General features: G+C 39.2%; 1 protein-coding gene across 7 annotated transcripts in view; it reads right to left on the reverse strand.

Moving 5' to 3' along the window:
* Nucleotides 1-15,265: 15,265 nt before the first annotated feature.
* The window catches only part of NRIP1 (nuclear receptor interacting protein 1), a 74,373-nt gene continuing 69,259 nt past the window's right edge, over nucleotides 15,266-20,379 (reverse strand). For all 7 annotated transcript variants that reach the window (XM_085318900.1, XM_085318901.1, XM_085318899.1 and 4 more), the window contains one exon: nucleotides 15,266-19,203. In XM_085318900.1, coding sequence (XP_085175026.1) covers nucleotides 15,347-18,835 — 3,489 coding nt within the window. In that variant the 5' untranslated portion in view covers nucleotides 18,836-19,203 and the 3' untranslated portion in view covers nucleotides 15,266-15,346. The remainder of the gene's footprint in view (nucleotides 19,204-20,379) is intronic.

The raw sequence follows: 20,379 nt of genomic DNA on the forward strand, positions 1-20,379 counted from the left end.
GGATAATCCGTCACTGTCTTGTTAAACTTATTTTGCAAAATTTTGCTTGAATATGTAGGCTAACGTTTGTTCCCTTTATTGTTATGCTCCTAATWATACTGCGCAGTCAAGTGTTAAAGATCTTCTGTCTTCTCAATTAACAGACTATTAAGCTTTCCCCTAAGAGTAATAAACTCCTGTAATCAAGCAGGGGCAGCAGTCTACAGATGCTTTTTTCTTTTCCCTTTTTTTTTTTTTTTTGTCTCCAAAGTGCAAGTTTACATTTCCAGATCTGCGCGGGTTGCTCTAAACAGGTTTTGCTGAGGACACACATAGAACATATACTTACCTCAAGTAACATGTTAATAATTTCCCATTGGACAGGTGGAAATTCATCTGGCACACAACTATATCTAAATTGCTTGAAAGTGTTTCCTTTCATTACAGCAGATATTCCTGCATCTTTACTCAAGATACACAAATAATCTTTAGAGACCGTCTCTTCATAGAAGATATTTTTCTACTAGTGCCGTAGGGACTCTGACCATCTCTGGAAAATGGCTAAGAAGCTCATGAAAGACTGCAAAAAAMCAAACTTTTTGTCCCAAGGCTTAAATTCACTGGCTTATGGCAGTAGTGCCTGCACTTCCCTGAAAAAAAAAATGTTGGAGTCCATAAATTCTAGAGCCTCTGCTCCAATCAAGGAGTTGAAGAATACAGGGAATACTGAAGACAATGGCAAATCCTCCAGAATGCATAGTTAGACCTCCAGGGAACAACATGCAATTTACTTAAACTTGTATCTAAATGCACTGCTGTTTAGTCTGAGTCTGAATATTCTCCATAAAAAGGTAAGCAAGGTCAGCTGGCAGAGGTGAGGTGTTACCAACACTCATTAAGTTGTATCAAAGTAGAAAACAAATCATATCTAAAAGAATAAACCTCTTTTCTTTTCATAATGAAAAACAAAGGTGCTAGGGATCACAGCTTAACAACCCTGAGGCCAGAAGGGACTTAGAAAGTCACTTAGAGTCAGGACAAATAATTCCTTCCTGAAATTCATAATCCAAATACTTGAAGAAAGAAAGATCATGTGCCCCTTTCATCCACGGTTTGTTGTAATGAATAGCCAGGTGCATCTGCTAATTATAGCCACTTGGCTCCCACACTGTGTGGGCACCCCAAAAAGCACACAATAGTATTTTGTATAAGAAAATATATATCCTAGTTCTTCTACAATTTATGCAGTAGGTACAGTCATCAAACTCTATATAAAGTCATGGTGAGTTTGAAATTCTCCCAATAGCTGTATTCACCATAATTTAACATTTTCTTGTCCCTTGCAACCTAAAATGCATTACTGGAAAGTCTCATTATATTTTTTTTTAACTTGCAGCGATAAGGTGGTATTGCTGGCACTAACCTTTAACAAAGCAAAGACTAGCCTTGTTTTGCAGCGTCGGGACCACCCACACACCAGGCTACCCATCTGTGTTAGTTAAAAGCACCCAAGTGTTAACAAAGGGAGCACCCAAACACTTTGAGGCAGCTCTCTCCACATAGCCACGCTCATTTTTATCTTACAGCTGCTCATTTTTCAGATCCAGATGACACTTCACCTTCTCTGCTAAAATCTCAAGGCCAGTCTCATGCAAAGCCCATGCTCTGCCTTTGCAGAAGTGTGAACATACCGACACTAGCTGCGAATGAGTTGATATGAGTGCCACATGCATTTCCTAGAACATCAGAGCTTTTAACCAAAGGTTCACAAACACCTCAGTGTATATTTTAGATTTCTTAATGTGTTAAACTTGGAGCTCTTGTATTAAACTTGAAACTCTTATTTCAAGTTAAAAAACAAACCGCACATCCAGCCCATGAAACAGGGAATGCTATGGCCTGAATCCTGGACTTACCATTTAAATAAATCTTTCTGTTCTACTGCTCTTGTTTTACTTAACTTTTTCTGGTTTTCAACACCATTTTCTAAATTTCAGAAGATATTGAATGTCTGGTTTGACTCAGCTTCTGAAAATCAAATCAGCACCATCTGTAAACTGTTTCTTYGCTAGCCTCAAATCAATCTCAGATGTGGTTTTGTAGTTCAATTTATCCAAATTTTCCTCTTTCCCTTTCTGTTGCTCTTSTTTTCCAATGTTTACCTTTAGAAGTTGCCTTCAAATCCTACCATTAAACCTTTCTCACCAGTTCAATYTATGATTTTACTTCCCTTTTTCCTCCTCTACATGACAGCCTCTTCAAATGGGAAGTCATCTTTCCCCAGCATCAAGGATTAAATCTACCCCACACAGTGGAACCACTGCCAGGTCCACTTAAGTCTTCCAAAGAATTTCACCTCAAATGACTTCCCCCTCCTTCTCAAGACTTACTCTTTTCACAATACTTTTCAACAATGACCTCAGCCAGATTCCTTCACTACTGCTAAATTGTACCAGCACTTAATGTACTTTATGTGCCTGCAATGTTTTCTCTGAGTTTGTAATAGGCTGCAAATTCCTTGAAGCATGTCTCATTATATTTTTGTATAGCTCCAATCGCTCTGTCTGTACTTAATAAATAATGGCTACTCTACAAGAATGCTTGCTATATACCCCTACTGTTTTAAATATCAGCCCTTGCACTGTCAGCTTTCTTAAATTTTGTCTGCCTGAGTCATTGTACCCATCTTCTGCAGGTTTGTGTGCTCATTTACATTTCTCTCTACAGTGAGAAACACTGTGATGTAACAATACTGTAGACCAGAAATCCTTATTTTGCAAATAAATCCAAACACTTTGGATTAGCGGGGGACACAGACAGCCTTTAAAGATTTTCCACTTTTTTATTCTTCCTAGAAAAGTCCACTGTCCCTCTCCAAACATAAAAGTTGTCACAGAATATAAAAACACTGTTTGTGTTTGCGTTCTTCAACAAAAGATGTGAGGCCCTATGTTTAACTTGCCCTGTTGTAAATGTAAGAAATATATGGCAGATGATAAACTCGCAGCATGCTAAAAATACACTGAAATCTTGAACACTGGAACTAAGCCTAAGTGAAAGAGCTTTATGCTGAGGGAAACACACTGAGAAAAAACACTGTCATAAGGCTTCCACAAGCATAGTAGCAATAAGGTGCTTTCACTGCTGGAAGRTCTTATTTACTTGTCCAAGCTTATTAGGGTTAGACCTGCTATACAATTACAAGCCTGGGGTCAGCTTTCACAAGTTCCAGGTGAAAAACATAGCCAGGGCATTGCTTCTGCTTCAGTTACTCTCTGGCTTCAGAAACCTTTCTTCCTTTTTATCCTCATTTAATTTTAATCTGTCTCATTTAATGCATGGTAATTGAGTTGTATTTCCCAAATATTTATGTCGCTAGTACGTTTAACCTAGTTCTGCTGAAAGGTCCTAGGTGAGATGACCAAAGAAGGAGCAGCATTACAGAGTACAATTTAAATAATAGATGCAGAGACAGAAAGCAAAAGAGATCAAAGTTCTGGAGTTTACCTGCTGCTCTGTGACCCTTCACTTGCAAAAGATGTTTATGACAAACATTACCAGAGCATAGCAGTACCATCGTATCTAGGGAATTTCCCAGCCCATGGGAACATTCACATTTAGATGTTCTAAATAGTAAGAACAAATCACATGCTAGGCATCTTAACACACCAAAATATAAGACAAATACTATTTTCTTGTCCGTCTTAGGTGCATATGTATCAAAGTCTCCTTAAAACACAGAGAAGCCCTGAAGTCAAGTCTATTGAAAAAAGACGAATGAAAACCCACAACTGACCAAAACACAAACCTGGGTTTCCAAAATCATAATTTGGTGACTGTCCCTTGCCTCTTGATTAGATTRGCAGTAAGTAATACTGCCAGTCATGACAGGAGCAGGTCCCAGATCAGCCCCATCGTAATGTAAATGCTGTGTATTTTGAAGTACTGCAGCAAGAGCAACCTTTCCATATGGCAGGAAGACTGCAGTGATGGCTGCTGAACTTGAGTAAAGACTGATGTAGCTGCTGTAACTGCTGCTATGGAAAAAGGAAATACAGTAAAGAGAGACTTCCACTTTTGGAGGAGCCTGATCATTTCCATTCTGTAATCAGATCCTACTTGCTCAGGACCTACAGTAAGACATCCTGGTACCACGCCACTCTTCTCGACGTCCCATCCCACATGTCCCTCTTCCCCTGGACTCTTTCAGCAAGCCCAACCAATTCCCATTCCCTCCACATTCAGGATGCTGCTGTCTACCCAGTTGAACACTATGGACTTTCTCCACAGGCAGCAGTAGCAGCTGTGGCCAGCAGGGCTCAGTTATATATGCCCCTCTTTAGTACCTCTTTTAATCCCTTCCAGGACCTATCATGATAGGTATTTACACTGTAGCCAGCAAAGGCGCAGAGCACCTTCTCAAGTGCTCCTTTTTGGACCAAGCTAGCATGATCAGTGTCTCTTGGTCCTGCTATCTTTCTTAACAGAAAGATCTGTGCTCCTTCCACCACTCTGTGACCTGGTTCCTCGCTCCGGGGACTTAATTTAGCTCCATGAGTGCCATTCTTGTTCATCTAGCATCTCCTCTGTGTCCAGAAAAGCACATGTCAATCAATGCATCAAGTGGAGGAGGAGGAGGAATGAACTCCAAGAATCTAGTTTGGCTCCCCAGGAAAGAAGTTGGACCCTGCCATGTATTTGCTGCTACAGTTGTCAAGAGTGTGATACCACATGCTAAATCCTCTACTTTGCTGCAAAGCATGGGGCCCCATGTCACARACAGACAGGTAGCCACATTCCACATCAAAATCTTTCTCCTGGGACAGCAGCATCTTGGCTCTGGTATGATCATGTTTACTTTGGGCCATCTGGGAAGGTGATACACAGGGTGACACTCTGCACAGCCTTGTTATTAACACAGGATAATGTGATTATCATAGACGTTTGCAAACTAGCTGCTTCTGTAGCCCATGATGCGGTGCCAAAGATTTCAGTGCCCCCGTGATCCAAACTGGGGGATTCAAAACCTGAACRAGGGCAGAAGTTTATGCAGTGATCAGGATCCCACATCACTACTGTTAATRCTTACCACACCAAGGATCCTGAGGATCCAAGGATCCTGAGGAGCAATGGTTAGCCTTTCTCAGAACAGACTTCAATTGCAAGCAGGATGTTCCTAGTACTGTCTGGAGAAATTTTTGGCATAGAACCGTAGYGTATTAAAGGCATATTTTAAAATCGAACAAGGGATAGAAACCCATATTTCTCTGGTGTAAGCTCAGTACAATGTTTATGGAACAGRGACAAAGATGACAAGAAAACTGAAATAGCACCTTTCTTACTGAAGTCAGCCAAGTTTTCCAGTGTGAAGCAGACATGGGGGGATAATGAAAAAATTCCRTTGAAATTAGTCTATTTTATATAACTAGATTTATCCTTAGACCTTTGCGAGCTTCAAAGAGTGGGATGTATTTAATACAATAGCTGCTCTCTGTTTCTAGACAGTTACCTTTCCGCTTCTAAATTAATAACTGCAAATCTCTACAACACAAAAGCAGAACGACTCTTTGGGCTGTTAACGTTTGCAGTGGGGGCTATTCGGTGCCTTCTCCTGATCTATCAGCAGCTGCCACTGTTTTGCTACCAGCGAGAGCAGCAGCCACCAACTCCCAGCTCTCTGTGGCTGGGATTYCGTGCAAACGGCAGCACTTGGCTCCCCGCTGCTTGCACTGTGGTTCTGCGTTCCCGCTGGGAAACAGGTGGTGGGCCAGAATGGGAGCAGGCAACAGGCTGCCAGCTGGACCATGCTGCGAACACTTAAAACACTCCCTTTCGTTTTCTTTATAGCCCTTTTCATACTTTCCTTAGACCTGGGCTTTGTGTTTGTGTCATTTACCAAAACTCTTAAATAGCAGATTTGGGGGAAAAAAAAAGGCTCTGTAACATACACTTTGTTTCCTTCTGCCACAGTAAGCAGCACTCTAAAATAGAGGAAAGATACACTGAGGCAGAGGTAGTGAGAGGTCAGCACCTCTCTTAGTGCACGGGCATTTTGTGATGCCTTGGGTGAACACTAAGCAAGATACAACACCTAAAAGTCAATAAATTTAAGATGAAGTACCTCAGGCAAATGCTTACTTTGAAGCAGGTTTTTTTGCCCCAAAATATTATATTATGCTTTGCTCCCCTCCTCTGTCCTTCACAGGTGATGATTAGGCTTCCACATACTTTAAAAATACGACAAAGGACTCAGAGGAATAGGGAAGAGGAGGGGAAAACAGTTACAGTTACTAGCATGAAAGATAGGCACATTTCTTCCTGCAAGGATTAGCTACATTTTCAAACATATTTACAAATCAAGCAAACAATTACTGCTACTTCCACATAACTCAATAAAAGGCTTTTCGGGGGGACTAGCCAGTTTGTAAACTTGCATTAATATGCTTAGAGATCTAAGCACTACTGTTGAACAACAGATAACTAGTACATCTTCTGTGACTCGGATAGAAGCATGAAGTTTTAATTTCCTGTGCTTATTTAATTACTTCAAATACTAATGGAGACTTCCTCCCTTTTGCCCACACTGAATGGAGAAAAATGAAGTGAGATTAAAGAGTAAAAGGCGTGTGGAAACAACATCTTTATATTTACTGTCCTAAGAATCTCCTTTCTTCCTTAAATTAAACGTGGCCCCAGCAGCACCCCCAACTCCCTGGTCTGCAGGAGCAAACACAAAGGACAGGCATACAGATATTACACAAGTACAGCCAAAGAGTGTAGCAGAGAGAGGAGGGAACACAGGCTTCCTGCATGACTAAAGGGGAATCGTATGCTGAGGCACAAGGTGTATGAGAGTTTCACATGGGTTGCTTAAAAGGGGATTTTTCCAAGCYAAAGGCAAATAAAATATTTTGAAAAGATGTTTGAAAAGACCCTCAGCAAGGCTGCCCACCCCAGGCAGCATCAGGTGTTCATAAATTCCTATTTCAAGCTTATACATCTGCATTATTTACCACTACAATATTGATGGCTTCAGAGCTGCTTCTCCCTATTCACAGTGCAAAGAACTTGGTATTTCTCTCAGGTGGTAGCTATGACAGACTAAGTTAAAGTTTGGTTAGACATACCAAAAACCTATGCCTATCTTGGAAGCGAGTTGAAAGGAAGGAAGTAGCTAGAACTGGCTGCAGTGCTTTTGACAAGAACTTTCATCTCAGCAGTAGCTTTTTTGGTCTCTGCTGAAAYACTGCAAAGAGGCATTAGAGGAACTTCCTGTTCCATCTTTCACAGAAACCTACATAAAGTTTTTCCAATTCACATAATATAAGGCACTGCTTGTAACCAACTCAAAACATGATTAAAGCTTGTAGTTTCTGTTTAAGTACCAGTGATGAGATTTGGATGTGGGGTCTGGTCAGGCAGAACTCAGAAAACAATGACATTTTGCTGCAGTTACAAAGGTGAAGACAGGCAGATATTAAGAAGCCACAGCAGCAGATTGGATACCTCTATGTCCCAGYGGCTGCCCATCACTTATTTGCAGAAATCACCTTTGAGGTCTACACTCATTTTCAAAAGGTACCTGAGCATGCAAGCGTACAACTTCAAAGCCAACACCAGCTTCYGTAAAGGCCAGAGGGCTCCAGAATAGCCTGGTTTGCCTCATATTTAGTGGTATCTCACCTCACTGAACTAGACTAGGCAAAGAGAATCAAAAATCATCTAACACTGTGAAGAAGGCCAGAAAGTAATTTCTCATTCTCTCTTCAACATACTAATATGCACTGAAAGCACATGCTGACTTTAATCGTGGAGGCAGGATTCAAGCTTATCTAACTGGCACAGTCACAAGTCAATAAWGATCATTTTGCATTCAGTTAAATTCTGAGTAGTTTAATCAGAAAAGCAATCTGGAAATAGTGGCAAATCTCTTTATTCATTAAGAGCAAGCAGTCCTTAAAAAGCCAAATGGAAATGGGCTGCTGYGAGCTCAGATCAGCATATGCTCTTCCATTGGTAGCACTGAAATTCACCAGCAGAGAGGATTTAAATGTGCTCAGTTTCTCCTGCTCCCTCTGAGTCACTCTGACAAGCAAAAGGAAATAAAAGTATTACCATCAACTATTACCTGCATGTCTTAGCCACTGCTGCAGGGCCAGATCAAGTCCCTACACACATTCCCATGGGTGCATTACACATCTCTACTGTGCTAGGGAGTTTCAAAAGAAAAGTTGTCATCATTGTACTCTTCAGTTGCAACATTTGACTTTAAACATTTTAAAAGAAAATAAACCAAGAATCTTTTTCCTTCTAAATTGTATTAAGATATGTTTTTATTACTACTGCAACATTTTTTTTCTCTAATACACAGGCCTGCAAATGATTTATCATCAAATCCCACATCTGTCCTTGATGCCCACAATGTTGGTTTCATTGAGAAGCGTAAGAGTGGGCTGCTAAGTCTCATGAATGCAACTGAGACACACATACATGTGTATAATGTGTGTGTGTGTGTGTGTGTGTGTGTGTGTTTACCCCATTTTGAACCCTCTGAAGCAAAAACCTTTATTTCATTTTCCAGTGGCTGTTTTGGGATGTATTATCAACATCACATGTATTTTTTTTGCTTTGTGAGGAGGAAACCAGAGATAAAAAGGATTCTGTATGACCACAGCTCTGYCTGTAAAGTGTTTACTGCCAGTTGGAGGCATTTTGAGCAAGTTTACAATGAATCACTAGGCAAATGTTGTTCACATGCACTTGGAGTGAAACACTTCYTGGAATACTTACACCCATTCAACATTCTCATCACTCCGAAGCCTGTTTAGCATACCATACGCTCACTCCACAGGCCTGTTTGTTTCTGCTAGACACTAAGCAAGTTGTACTTGGTGTTACAATACATCCTGCATAAACATATTGAAGCTACAAGAGCCTGAATTCCCCGAGTAATGAACTGAAAAACTGGGTGATACTCAGGTGCCCCAAGAAAACTGCCCAAGGCATCATTACCTGAGAAATAAAGATACTCTGTTGCTTTTGGTTGGTTGGTAGAATCAAAATTAAAGGAGCCATGTCAGTGGGGAAGCATGGATTTCTGAAATGATTTTCAAGCTACATCACCATTAGAAGTCCAGACYGGCTCTCCAGGCACACAGCATTTTTTTTTTTTTAAATACGCCTGTATTTTGGCTTAGCCATTCATCCCTGGAACCAGGTGTAAGTCTACTTAAAGAGAGCAGAAGCAGGGTGCAATAGCTATCTCCCTCAAAAGCATGGCTGAGTATCAGTGGCAGCATTGCGCATGCTTATACTTCAGACAAGATATCCAAAGAGATCCTAAAGACACCTGGTCTCCAAATTCTATTCAACTCTGGATACTAGTCAGCTGAATTTGGCATACCAATTATGGTAACAGTCAAAATGCTCAGTTACATGTATTATGAAGATCTATGTGCAACCTATAGAGCTGGRATTGTTTTTAAATTAATTTTATGAATTACAATTTTTACTTTCCAGAAAGCTTCCCAAACCCCATGAATACATATTTATTGTTGTCTGAAGAGATCAGAGGGAAAAAACATGGGATGATTCATGAAAATAGCAGTACTATTACCCAAGATAGACATTTCTATTTACTTGCTTGCAACTGTACAGCTCCACACTGTGCCTATGCATCTGTGAAACAAATTCTCTGGTAAAACACAAATTGTACTAATGTTGTAATCTAACTTAAGATTGCCAAAATATGATGTAAGTGCACAGTTAAATCTTTGTCTAGTCTTCACAGGCAAAGTATATTCATTTCTTAACATGTTTAAGAATTTAAGTTGAACCCAACTGAAAGGTCCTCCCTGTGACACGGGCCAATTATGTTTTAATGGGAAAGCACACTTTTTTGCGCAAATACTGCAGATTCTGAAAATGCTTCAACATTTATTTAAAACAATTCTCATGGGAGTATTCCCATGTAAAGATTTCCAGTTTGACCAATGATTTCAAGTAAATAAAGAGGCTATCTGACTAATACATAATAAGGTGCTTTGTAAAGTAAAACTTGCTAATCTGATTCATCTTGCCTCAGTTCTAGATCCATAACTCTCATTTTTCAGTTAACATCCTTAGTTGAAATATATGTAGTGTCCTCAAATGCCTTATTTTTATCATAAATTTGTATTAATTACAGTGTCGGAGCCCATTAACACCCCAATAATACAAAGTACACAGGAAATAAAGTAGATTTAAAAACCATCAAGACAATGCATTTTTCTCATTTATTCAAATCTTCTGCAGGAAGTAAACACTGAAAGATTTAAAAAAACTTCACACTGCAGTATGTACAGTTTTGTGACATCACATGAGGAAATTAACTTCTAATAAAAATGAGACCAGTTAGATTAATTACTGAAAACACATCACAATAAAATTGGTTGTGGTAAATCCCCAAATTCTTATGTATGGCAATGAAAATCAATATTCCTTTGATTTACAACAATGGAATAGTCCTGATACGATATTTCAATTACGTAAGGGGGAGTCCTGAACTTATATGACTGATTATAGCTGTACGAATTCTTCATGTTTTAAAAGTAGTTTTTTTCCCAGACCCTTTTGATTTGAAGCACATTCTTTCACAAAGCTAAAATACCACGGCAGAAGTCATGTCCAGAAGTGGAATACTGTTGTGTTTTGAACTGACCTGACTTGTTAAGACATTTTTGCCAACGCACAGATGCACAGGGTCCCCCATGCACTTTTCATGCAGCAGGTAATCACAACTTTAAATAAAAGTATTTTTCTATACATTCTTCCAGACTTGCAACTGTATACATACATGCAAAAGTTTTTAAACCTATGTGATCATATTTACACTTATACATGGAATATACATAACAAAAAAGATTAAAAGTTTTTTTCTTTTGCATTAGAACAATACAAAATATGTATTTTTCATTAAGGAAACCACTATATACATCACCTTTTAAAAACCAGTTTCAACATATTATAGGTGTAACAAGTCAATATATTTACATTATATATAAATATATATAATATATACTTACCAGTTTACTCCTCTGTAAGATGTGGCAGAGAACAAACTGGTAATATCATGTCACTGACGTCAATGAGAGCTGTAATACTTTCACCAACATTTAACAGGGAAAATTTAAACCATTCATTTCTTTCTTTTAAAAACGTTTGTAAATTAAAAATTTAAAAACATTACTAAGAAGAAATGGTTAAAAAAAGTGAAAGTTATGGATGAATTCCCTTTTGATCTTGTCATGTTTACCAACTTCTCAAACTGCGCTGATGGGTTAGACGGTATCAGTAGAGAAGCCTGCTGGCAACAGCTTTGATTCTGTGGTCATGTGTTACTTCCCTCTTATTACCTCAAATTTGGCAGGGGAGATGCTAGAAATTGCCCAGGCTATCTCAATTCCTTACGCTCTGGAAAAAAAAAGGTATGTCTGTGTGGCAATTACAAGTCAACCCTCAAATCTACCTGCCTTGGGYGCTAACCCAATAGGGTTGTTGAGGCAGTGTAGGCATCTGTGTAGGGGCTAACTGGAGCAAGGTATTGGGCACCTCACAACACAACTGCTGCTGCAATGATTCTGCTGGCAAGCTTAAAGCTGGCTCAGGTCTAAGTCCCAAAGGGCAGCAATTGCATCTTTAAAGGTGGTGGAGACACATCCCTAACGCAATTTTACACTGCCCCCTGAGGAGGCAGCAGCTTTCTCCCAGCAGTCTCTCCCCACTACAACTGCAATGTGATTTCTGCTCCCTCCCAACCCGCTTGATGGTGAAGTCGCACAATAGTCCYGAACAGCTCTGCACCTCTCCCCCACACAGCTATATTGCTGCCAAGTCAGATACCACGCTATTTAAGTCTACAGTCTAACAGCCCAGCTGAAACGTCAAACTCCTKTTTGCAGACTGCATCATCTCCGAAGCCTCCACTCCCACAGTCAGAGGAGGCATATTGGGGCCAGCTGAAATGCATCATGTCCTAGAAGTAAATGTCTGTTGAACAGAGGAGATGGGAATTGCTGAGCAGCGCTCTGCACAGATGACCTTGGCTTGTCACTCATTCTACAGGGGCTGTGGGAATCTAGGATCTTTAGGTTGCTTAAGACAACGTGGTGGACCCAACCAGTCCTCCTACTGGTGCAGCAAATCCAGCTCCTACACCTCCCTTTTTCCATGGGACAACTGAGAAYGCAAAGTCCCCAGGGAAAATGATGGTGACTCCTTCCTGCTCACCTGGGCTACAAAATAATAATAATAAAATAATAAAGATGAAAAAGCCTCGTGTTTAAAATTGCGCATGGGGCTGATTTAGAAAGAACTCTCTTTCCTAGGGAGAAGTAGCATTAGCAATACTAGAAAATTCAACACGGAGGGGACTTGCCCCTCTCAGTGGCTGGCTGAAGAGCATCAGATCAGCATGTCTACCTCTTAGGGGCCTGACTTTAGTACGTTACACACTGCTTAAGATCGCCAAGTCTTCAACAGAAAAGATTCTTCTATGAACAGCACGTCCTGAAATTATTTTTTTGTGTAAATTTTTGTTACACTTTACTGACGTCTGTGAGAATGGTAATACCCTTTATTAACATCACCTACAAGGAAAGCTAAACTTAACTGGTAAAACTGTTTGGCAATTAACATTTTAACTTAAAATGTTTTATAAAACTTTAAAAACTAAACGTTCAAAAGTATATATTATAACAATAGACTACCACAGAATAAATACATGGGTAAGCACACTCCTAGGACTCCACTATTACTTTTTGTTAGGGTTAGTTAGATGATGTTCTCTGCTTTTCAGCTGAATTTTGTTTTGCTGGAAAGTTTTCCAACCACTTAATTTCACATTCAGTCATGCTGCTTTTTCTGTGGAGACTTCACATAAACTATAGCCATGTATTTATTCTGGGGACCATCTATTATTCTATATTGTATATATTTGCTAACTATATACATGTTGTTTTAAGAAAAATAATCAATTAAGACTTTTAAGAGCCATCTAATGGATGGAACAAATACCAACTTTAATATTTATGTTGGGTTGACTCATATAAAAAGAATTCATTTCCACTGTCAATCTAAAATATACTTTATCTCATTAATGATTATTCTATGACACATTTGAATTGTCATTGGGCCACTTATCAATGCAAATATTAAAGACAAACAAAATTATTTTTATATTATTCTTCTGACAATGACATTTAAAATGACATTAAATTTGTGTGAAGGTTTTAAAATATAAATCTTCTTTGTACAGCCCATTAATATATTATGCTTCACCCAAATAACATAAAAATATATCTTTAAATTGCTCTGTTATTTCTTATATAAACCAAGGGGAATGTTTTATATTAGATACTGCCAAATGCCTGTGTTCCCTAAAAGAAGGTATTCCCCAGGGGGACAAAACAGAATAGTGGTGCATTTGCCAGCTGGCAGACGGGAGAAGTCCCTTTTAGAGGGACTGCAATAGAAAGGCAGCAAACCAATTCCAGACTGGGGGCAGGGCATGACATGGGAGAAAAAAAGCTTGCTCTGTCTAGACAAGCCAGCAGTCTGGGAAAAGGATCTGTGAAATGAAACCAGGAAGAAAAAGAGCAAAATGCCCCATCACTCATCTCTCCTATGCAAACGTGAGAGGAACAGAAACAGCAAAGTTCGTCACATCATCAGCACTCAGTGGTGAAAAAAAAAAATCAAAATTAAAAAAAAGAAAAAACCAGCATCTGCACAGACCAAATACTTAACCATTTTCTGATAACACTGGGGACTATCAGTAAAGTCTGAAGCTGCAGAGAACATTTTTCTTTTGTTTTAGAGGGGTAAACCAAAGTTCAACAAAACCTACGGTTACTAATAATGAGTATAATTTAGAGGAACTGCATTTTGTTTTCCCCCTCCCCCACGAGAACTAAGGTCTCTGCACAGAGAGAACACCAGCTCCAGGGAAAGCAGTGCTGCGTGGCTCTCCCGAGTCAGCAATTCTTTTACGGTGTTTCCGTTTTGACTGCAATATTCAGTTACTTCCAACTCAGATTGATATTGCCGATGTTGCAAATCACAGCACAGGTGGGGATTGAGGAAAAAGGCAGGGAGACATTTCTGTGACATATCCCACTATCCATTAAAGAACATGAAAAAAAATACAGTTTTATCTTTGGCACAACCTGAAAAAATATTCTAAAAGCAGGTTTTCTACAATGAAAGGGTACTGCATTAAACCATGTATCAGCTGTTTAGAGTAATAAGTATTGGCACAATGTGGATTCTTTTTCCTAGTTGTAGGGAGAAGCCACCACATTTTTCAGTAAAATCCTATTCCATATTTGAGTGGAAGTCAGATGTGCCACTTTAGTGCAGTTGGTATTCTTCTATAAAGGAAGCAAGACGGTGCTAAGCAAATAATTCTGGTTATCTGATTCACAACTTTCCACCATTTTTCTCACTAAATGTCACAGCCTTTTTTAATCTTAGTACTCCAAGAGACGTTTTGACTTTCCCCTTTTGAGCAGAGAAGGGACAGGAACACACCAACAAAAGACTCATGCAGTACTTGCATGGTACATGAAAATCTACTGTTTTTATATAAACTTAGGAAAAATTTTGATCCTAAGAATTTATAACTACAGCTAAAGATTCTGAGGAAGGCATTTTTCAAAAGCAGGGTGAGAAAATGTAGATCTTACACCACTATTCTGAAAGGACCACAAACAAGATTTTAAAAATAACAATAAAAAAATTTGGAAGCACTAAAAATTACATTTCAGTGCATTTCAATTATTAACACTGACATAGGTTTTCCAATACCTTGGACGGACTGCTCCATTTCTTAAAAGTTATTCTTAAAATTTCACAAAACATATTAAACATTCAAAAAAAGTACACTGTCTCCATGCTTAGGCTTCCCCCCAAAAAAGAAGAAGGATTATTTTACATGGGAGGGAGGAAACGCAGCATTACCACCACCTAGGCTGTACGCTTACAGTTTATGTTATGCCAAAGACTTGCAGATCTAAGTAAGACTCTGATCAAAGAGTTCTGTATGCATCAGATTAAGTTATGAGTAATGTCTCATACAAATTACAACCTTTCTAGTTTCCTTGTGACAATCTTATAAAGCAATTTTTATCTACATGTATTTTAAATAACATCAGCAGAAAAATAAAAAGTTTATCAAATGAAAACATTTCAATTAGACCATGCTTTTCTCAAATCATGCTCAATTTATACAGTATTCAAGTTCGTACTCTTTTATTTTTTTCTTTCTTTCTTTTTTTTTTTTAACAAAGATTCAAAACTACTGATTGTAAACTCATTGGTAGACTGTATTTTATTCTGGCTCTTTTTTGATTGTTAGCACTTTTTCCAAAAGTCCATGCACTTCTCCATTCACACTATGCTGATGAGAGGTCTTATTCCCCATATGGCTGTTGTAAGGGCTTCGTAAGCTGTTAAAAGGATTTTTAAGCTCTGCATCAGATGTTAACTCTTCTTTAATTGTAATACGAGTTGAACTATCAGTAAATGAAGGTTCATTCCAAATGTCTTTGTCATGTGCTTCTTGGCTGCCAACAGAGTTGCCACCTTTCTGTAACATGTAATACAATATTGGATTGGTTTTGGTCAGTCTTGGAGATTCTTTTTCATAATCATTCTTGTCCACACCTGTAATAACCCATCTGATGGGACCTTTTTCACCGGGCATGGGACACACACTAAACTGGTCAGATTCAGGTCTAGATACTGTATTCCCCAAATGTTCAGGGAAGGGGGAACTGGCAGGACTTCTTACTGCTACTGGATACTGAAATGTTCTATGATCTATGCAATTGTTCTGTTGCACAGGACTTCCCATCAATGCATTTACTGAAGAAATGCTGAATTCAGGTTTATTAATTGTTGCATGGTTTTTGTTTCTTTTCTTGCCCTCAGTTAGTATGTTATTCCTATGTTGTGACAGATCTCTATCACAGCTTTCTGACAGAAGCAGTTGTTTCAACACATTAAAGCCTTTACTATCTCTAGACCAACTCCTATTTTCACTTTCATTATTTGAACCATGTCCTACAGCGTATTTAAATTCAATATTGCTTCTGTTGAATTTCAGTTCTTGCTGGTTAAGCAAAGGCCCATAGAGTGCCTCTGTCGGAGAAGCGTGATTGTTTGCAGCATCAGACACATTACTTTTCATCTTTTTTAATGGGCTTTCCGAAGGCTCAGCATGAAGTTTCCTCTTCTTCGGTACTGTGCAAAGACTCTTTGATTCAAGATGTGACAGCTCATTGTTTCGGTGACTTCTGTCCAGCTCATCTGCAGAGTAACTGTCTTGATTCTGTCTCAGCAATCTACTTAGCAGGCCGTTTTTGGAAAAAGAGAAATCTTGAGGTGAAAGAGGCTCAGATTTCAAGTCCTCAGAAGCTGGAGAAACAGCTGTGTTTCTCTGCAGTGAATGAACAAATCCTTGAAATTTGTTACCTTTGCACTCTCTTATTTGTTGTGCATTTGAATTGTAAGGAACATTTGATTCTTCAGAAGGTTCAGTTTTTATTTTCACTGTCAATATTTGCTCATTCAAAGCCTTATCTGTCTGTTCTTGAGAACTTTCATCTCTTAAAAGCACCTTCTCTTTCTTTTCACTTTTACCTTTATTCGGAGTGCCCAGAAGCAGCTGAAGGACAGTGCGCCTTTCAAGGAGATTTTCTATTTCTGAACCTGGAAGTCCTTGTTCAGTGGGTGCAGGCTGACARCTGAATATTTTGTTATTTTCTTCATGCGTGCTCAGTTTATTTGTAAGCAGAGGGCTGTTCAATCTATCAATCAAGCCTACAGGTTTCTCTAGGTTCACCGCTAGCAGTTGTTTGCTGGTTCTTTGTTCTTCGCTTGCCATGGAAGTCTGCATACCACACTGAGCGAGATTCTGCAACAGCTTGCTGGCACTGAAAGCTGAAGAATTCTGTGGGCTATCATTCCTGGCCAGCTTAGCTCCTTGAATTTCTTTGCTTTTAGATAGGTCTATCAAATGTTTAGATGCAGGATTAACCAGCCTGTCTGGCTGGATGCTACAGGCATACGGTGGTGAACTACGCTTCATGGCTAAAGATGACTGATGCGAGAGATTTATAGGAGAGTCTGCTTTTGTAGAAGCAAGCAAAGGTGGAGTGCTTAATGGAGTCATTCGATTTGTACTGGGACTGTCAGTAACAGGAGTCCTTTTACCAGTCTGTACAGTGAATTTTGCCACATCAGCTGCACTGTGTGGTCCCTGAGGGTCATTACATTTGTCTATCTTTTCTTCACTCTTATGTCCAAGTAACAACTGAAGCAGTGTTACTTTCTGATGGGGATTCAACTTAGAAGCCTTTGGAGTGTCTTTGTCTTCCTTGTTCTCGGGACAAGGAACTTTTGGATCCCAGTTATGAAGCAATGATTGAGTCAGGTTATCCAGTGATGCAGGTGCACCTGCGTCCAGTTTGTCTGTCCTCTGTTTAAAGGATAAGTCTATAGGAAGACAGTTAGAATGGGAACTTTCATCATCACTGCTGTCATCTTCTGTAAAACTAGGATTGTTGTCTGAATACTCATCAATAGTTGTTGGTGTGCTACTGTCTTCAAAAATGCTGGCTCTCTCACTCTGTTCATGCCCTTTTGCCTGTTTGGTGGTATTCTGGCTTTTCAGGAGATGTAAGAGCAAGCTGTTGTTGGGAGAGGTTTTCAAGTTACTCCTTTCCAAAGTATTTTTGTATCCCACATTTTTGGGAGGCGAATGCATGATTCCAGCTGAACTCTGAAATGGTGCCATATTGCTTTTGCTAGATACCGTTTTGGTTGATGATCTTGTTTGACCATTGAGATGGCTTGTCATTCCTTTTGATAAGCTGAACTGGCCAATGTCTTTCTGGGCACTTTCTTGTAATCTGGCCATAGCTGCAAGTCTCTCACTTGCTATCTGATTTGCATTTTGTGCTTTTAAAGCATGTTCCCTGGAATACTGTTGCARATGAGCTTCACTTGAAAGAAGTAAAGCTAGCTGGCTGCATGCTACACTGGGCTTAGGTGAAGCTGCAGGACTAGATCGTTTCTCTACCATGCTTGCAACAGCTTGTAATCTTGCAGCACATGACAGTGGCTCATTTATCACTTTAGGTCCACTCTGTACTGCATGAGGAGATTCTATAAACCTCTCTTTGGGCAGGTTCTTTGTTATATCAGGCAGGCTGTTGTCCAGCTTCTGGTCTTTTGCTTTGCTCTTCTTCAGCAGAGTCTTCAAGTGACTAGATGCAACTCCATAACATCTTAAATCTTTCTCCACTTGTAAAGAATCATGGCTAAGGGAATACCCTTGCTCCTTAAGGCTCTGCCTAATCTGTTGTGACAGAGCAACACTCTGCAGCCTAGAGCTGAACGACTGAAGCAAAGAGGCAAGTAATGTGCTATCCTGTTTGCCTTTAGGCACATTTTCAACCATGCCAGCTAACAAAGCTTCCTTTTTCCCATTTAAATCCACAATGGAATCAGACAACCGTCTTCTCTTTGCTGCATTCCAGTCTTCAGAAGACTGCAACAGTCTAGCTTTTTTGAGATGCAGCATGCCAGATCCCTGATATGTATTTGTGTTAAGAGCTTGACCATTACTTTGGCAGCTGGGAAATATATTTCCAGAAATCTTAAAGTTTTGATCCTCTCCACTATGCCCAGTGGACTTTTTGTCAACGGCAGTACCTGAGCCTCCTGCTGCTTGATGCATTAGTAATCCCTCTAGGTAAGTTAGAACAACAGAATCCTGGTGCATCTCAGAGCCAAGCTCTTCTCCATGAGTCATGTTCAATAAAAGTATCCAAGAGGGCTCTGTTTCTATTCAGTTCAAAGACTAGATTGCTTTAGCTCAATTGAGATGCAGAGTTAATAAATACCATGTAGAAGTCACTAGCTTTTTCTTATAAACTGAAACAATGCAAAGTATTACATTCAAAGCAGGCTTCTTCCAGCAAATATTGTTTGATGAAACAAATTTTCAATCGTATCGCTCTGTTGATAGAGAGAATATTTACGAAAGACATCTAGGAGGAGTACTCAGAACATRGTTCCAAGGTAATAAAGTTCCACTAAATACTCGTTGTCTTCACCTTCCTCCAGGAAACCAACTTTTTTTTCCCATCTTTTTCCATCTCCATCAAGTACATAAATTTCCTAAGTAAAAAAACAAACAAAAAAAAGGAACAAAAACAAGCRGTGAGGAAAGATGATTTAGGATAAGATCTACAGAAATTGCATACAATACTTTGACCATTATACAGATATTCAGATTCAGAACACATAAGCAAAAATATTCCAGAAGAAATTAAAAACAAAGTAACGCAAACAGCCTATGCAAAATAATTTGAAGAACCTGATGAAAATGATTGAGGGACAGAAAATTTTATACAAAAAATAAGCCTAGGTAAACCATCGTAAGCATAGGTACTGTGGGTGTTTATTGCCTCTCTCTACCCTACAGCTCAAAACAAAGACCAACCACCATGAAAGTAAAATCTCAAAGCACTTTAAATATGGTTCAAAGAAAACCCCCCAAAACAACAAAAAAACCCTGATTACATTGGATTTTACTTCACAGTTGCATCAACCTTTCTACTTATTATGTAAATACACAGGGCATGAAGACTGCCATTCTAAAAGAGAATTAATAGGGAACGTGAATATGCCTGAAGTAAGTGTTTAGTTTCATACCGAATCTGTTTGCAAGTACCAGAAGAGGCTGCTTCACTTATGAGTACATTTCGATAGGTAGATGATATGCCTTAAAGTAGAAACAAATTCATCACTGCTGCCCAGGACAAACTAGCAATGCAAAATCTAGTATGTTGGCACAACAGGAAGGAAATATGTTGTCCTTACAACTCTCAACTGCAGCAAGCCATTAGAAGGGATGCATGATGGAAATGGAGAAAAGGCTGCTTATAAGGGCATTCCTGGTAGATCTTTATGGGAGGGCTTTTACTTCTGTATTTTTCCTGTGTATTAAATCTATTATGGTGCAACAAAAAACAGTTATTTCCAAAGCAGTAGAACATCTCTACTGAGACTTCCTTGGATGAGGCTGTAGGCTATAAAAATCTATTTTTAAGAAGTACAACAATGGCACTCCTACCAGATGCATGTAAGATCCATCTTAGGTTTTAGTTGTATTACACTTGTCAGTGACAGCATGAACACAATTCAGATACTGAACACTGTTCAATATTGCAATCATTATACCACACATGCCTACTCCTTCTCTCATTCTGTTCTAAACTAGCATAAATATTCAATAGGAGCAAAGCTAAGTATCTTTCAACATATCTAGCTCTGCAGTTCTCTTTCAGAGAC

Source organism: Rhea americana, unplaced genomic scaffold (assembly GCF_003343005.1).
Source record: "Rhea americana isolate MKP2758 unplaced genomic scaffold, rheAme1 scaffold_56, whole genome shotgun sequence".
Lineage (NCBI taxonomy): Eukaryota > Metazoa > Chordata > Aves > Rheiformes > Rheidae > Rhea > Rhea americana.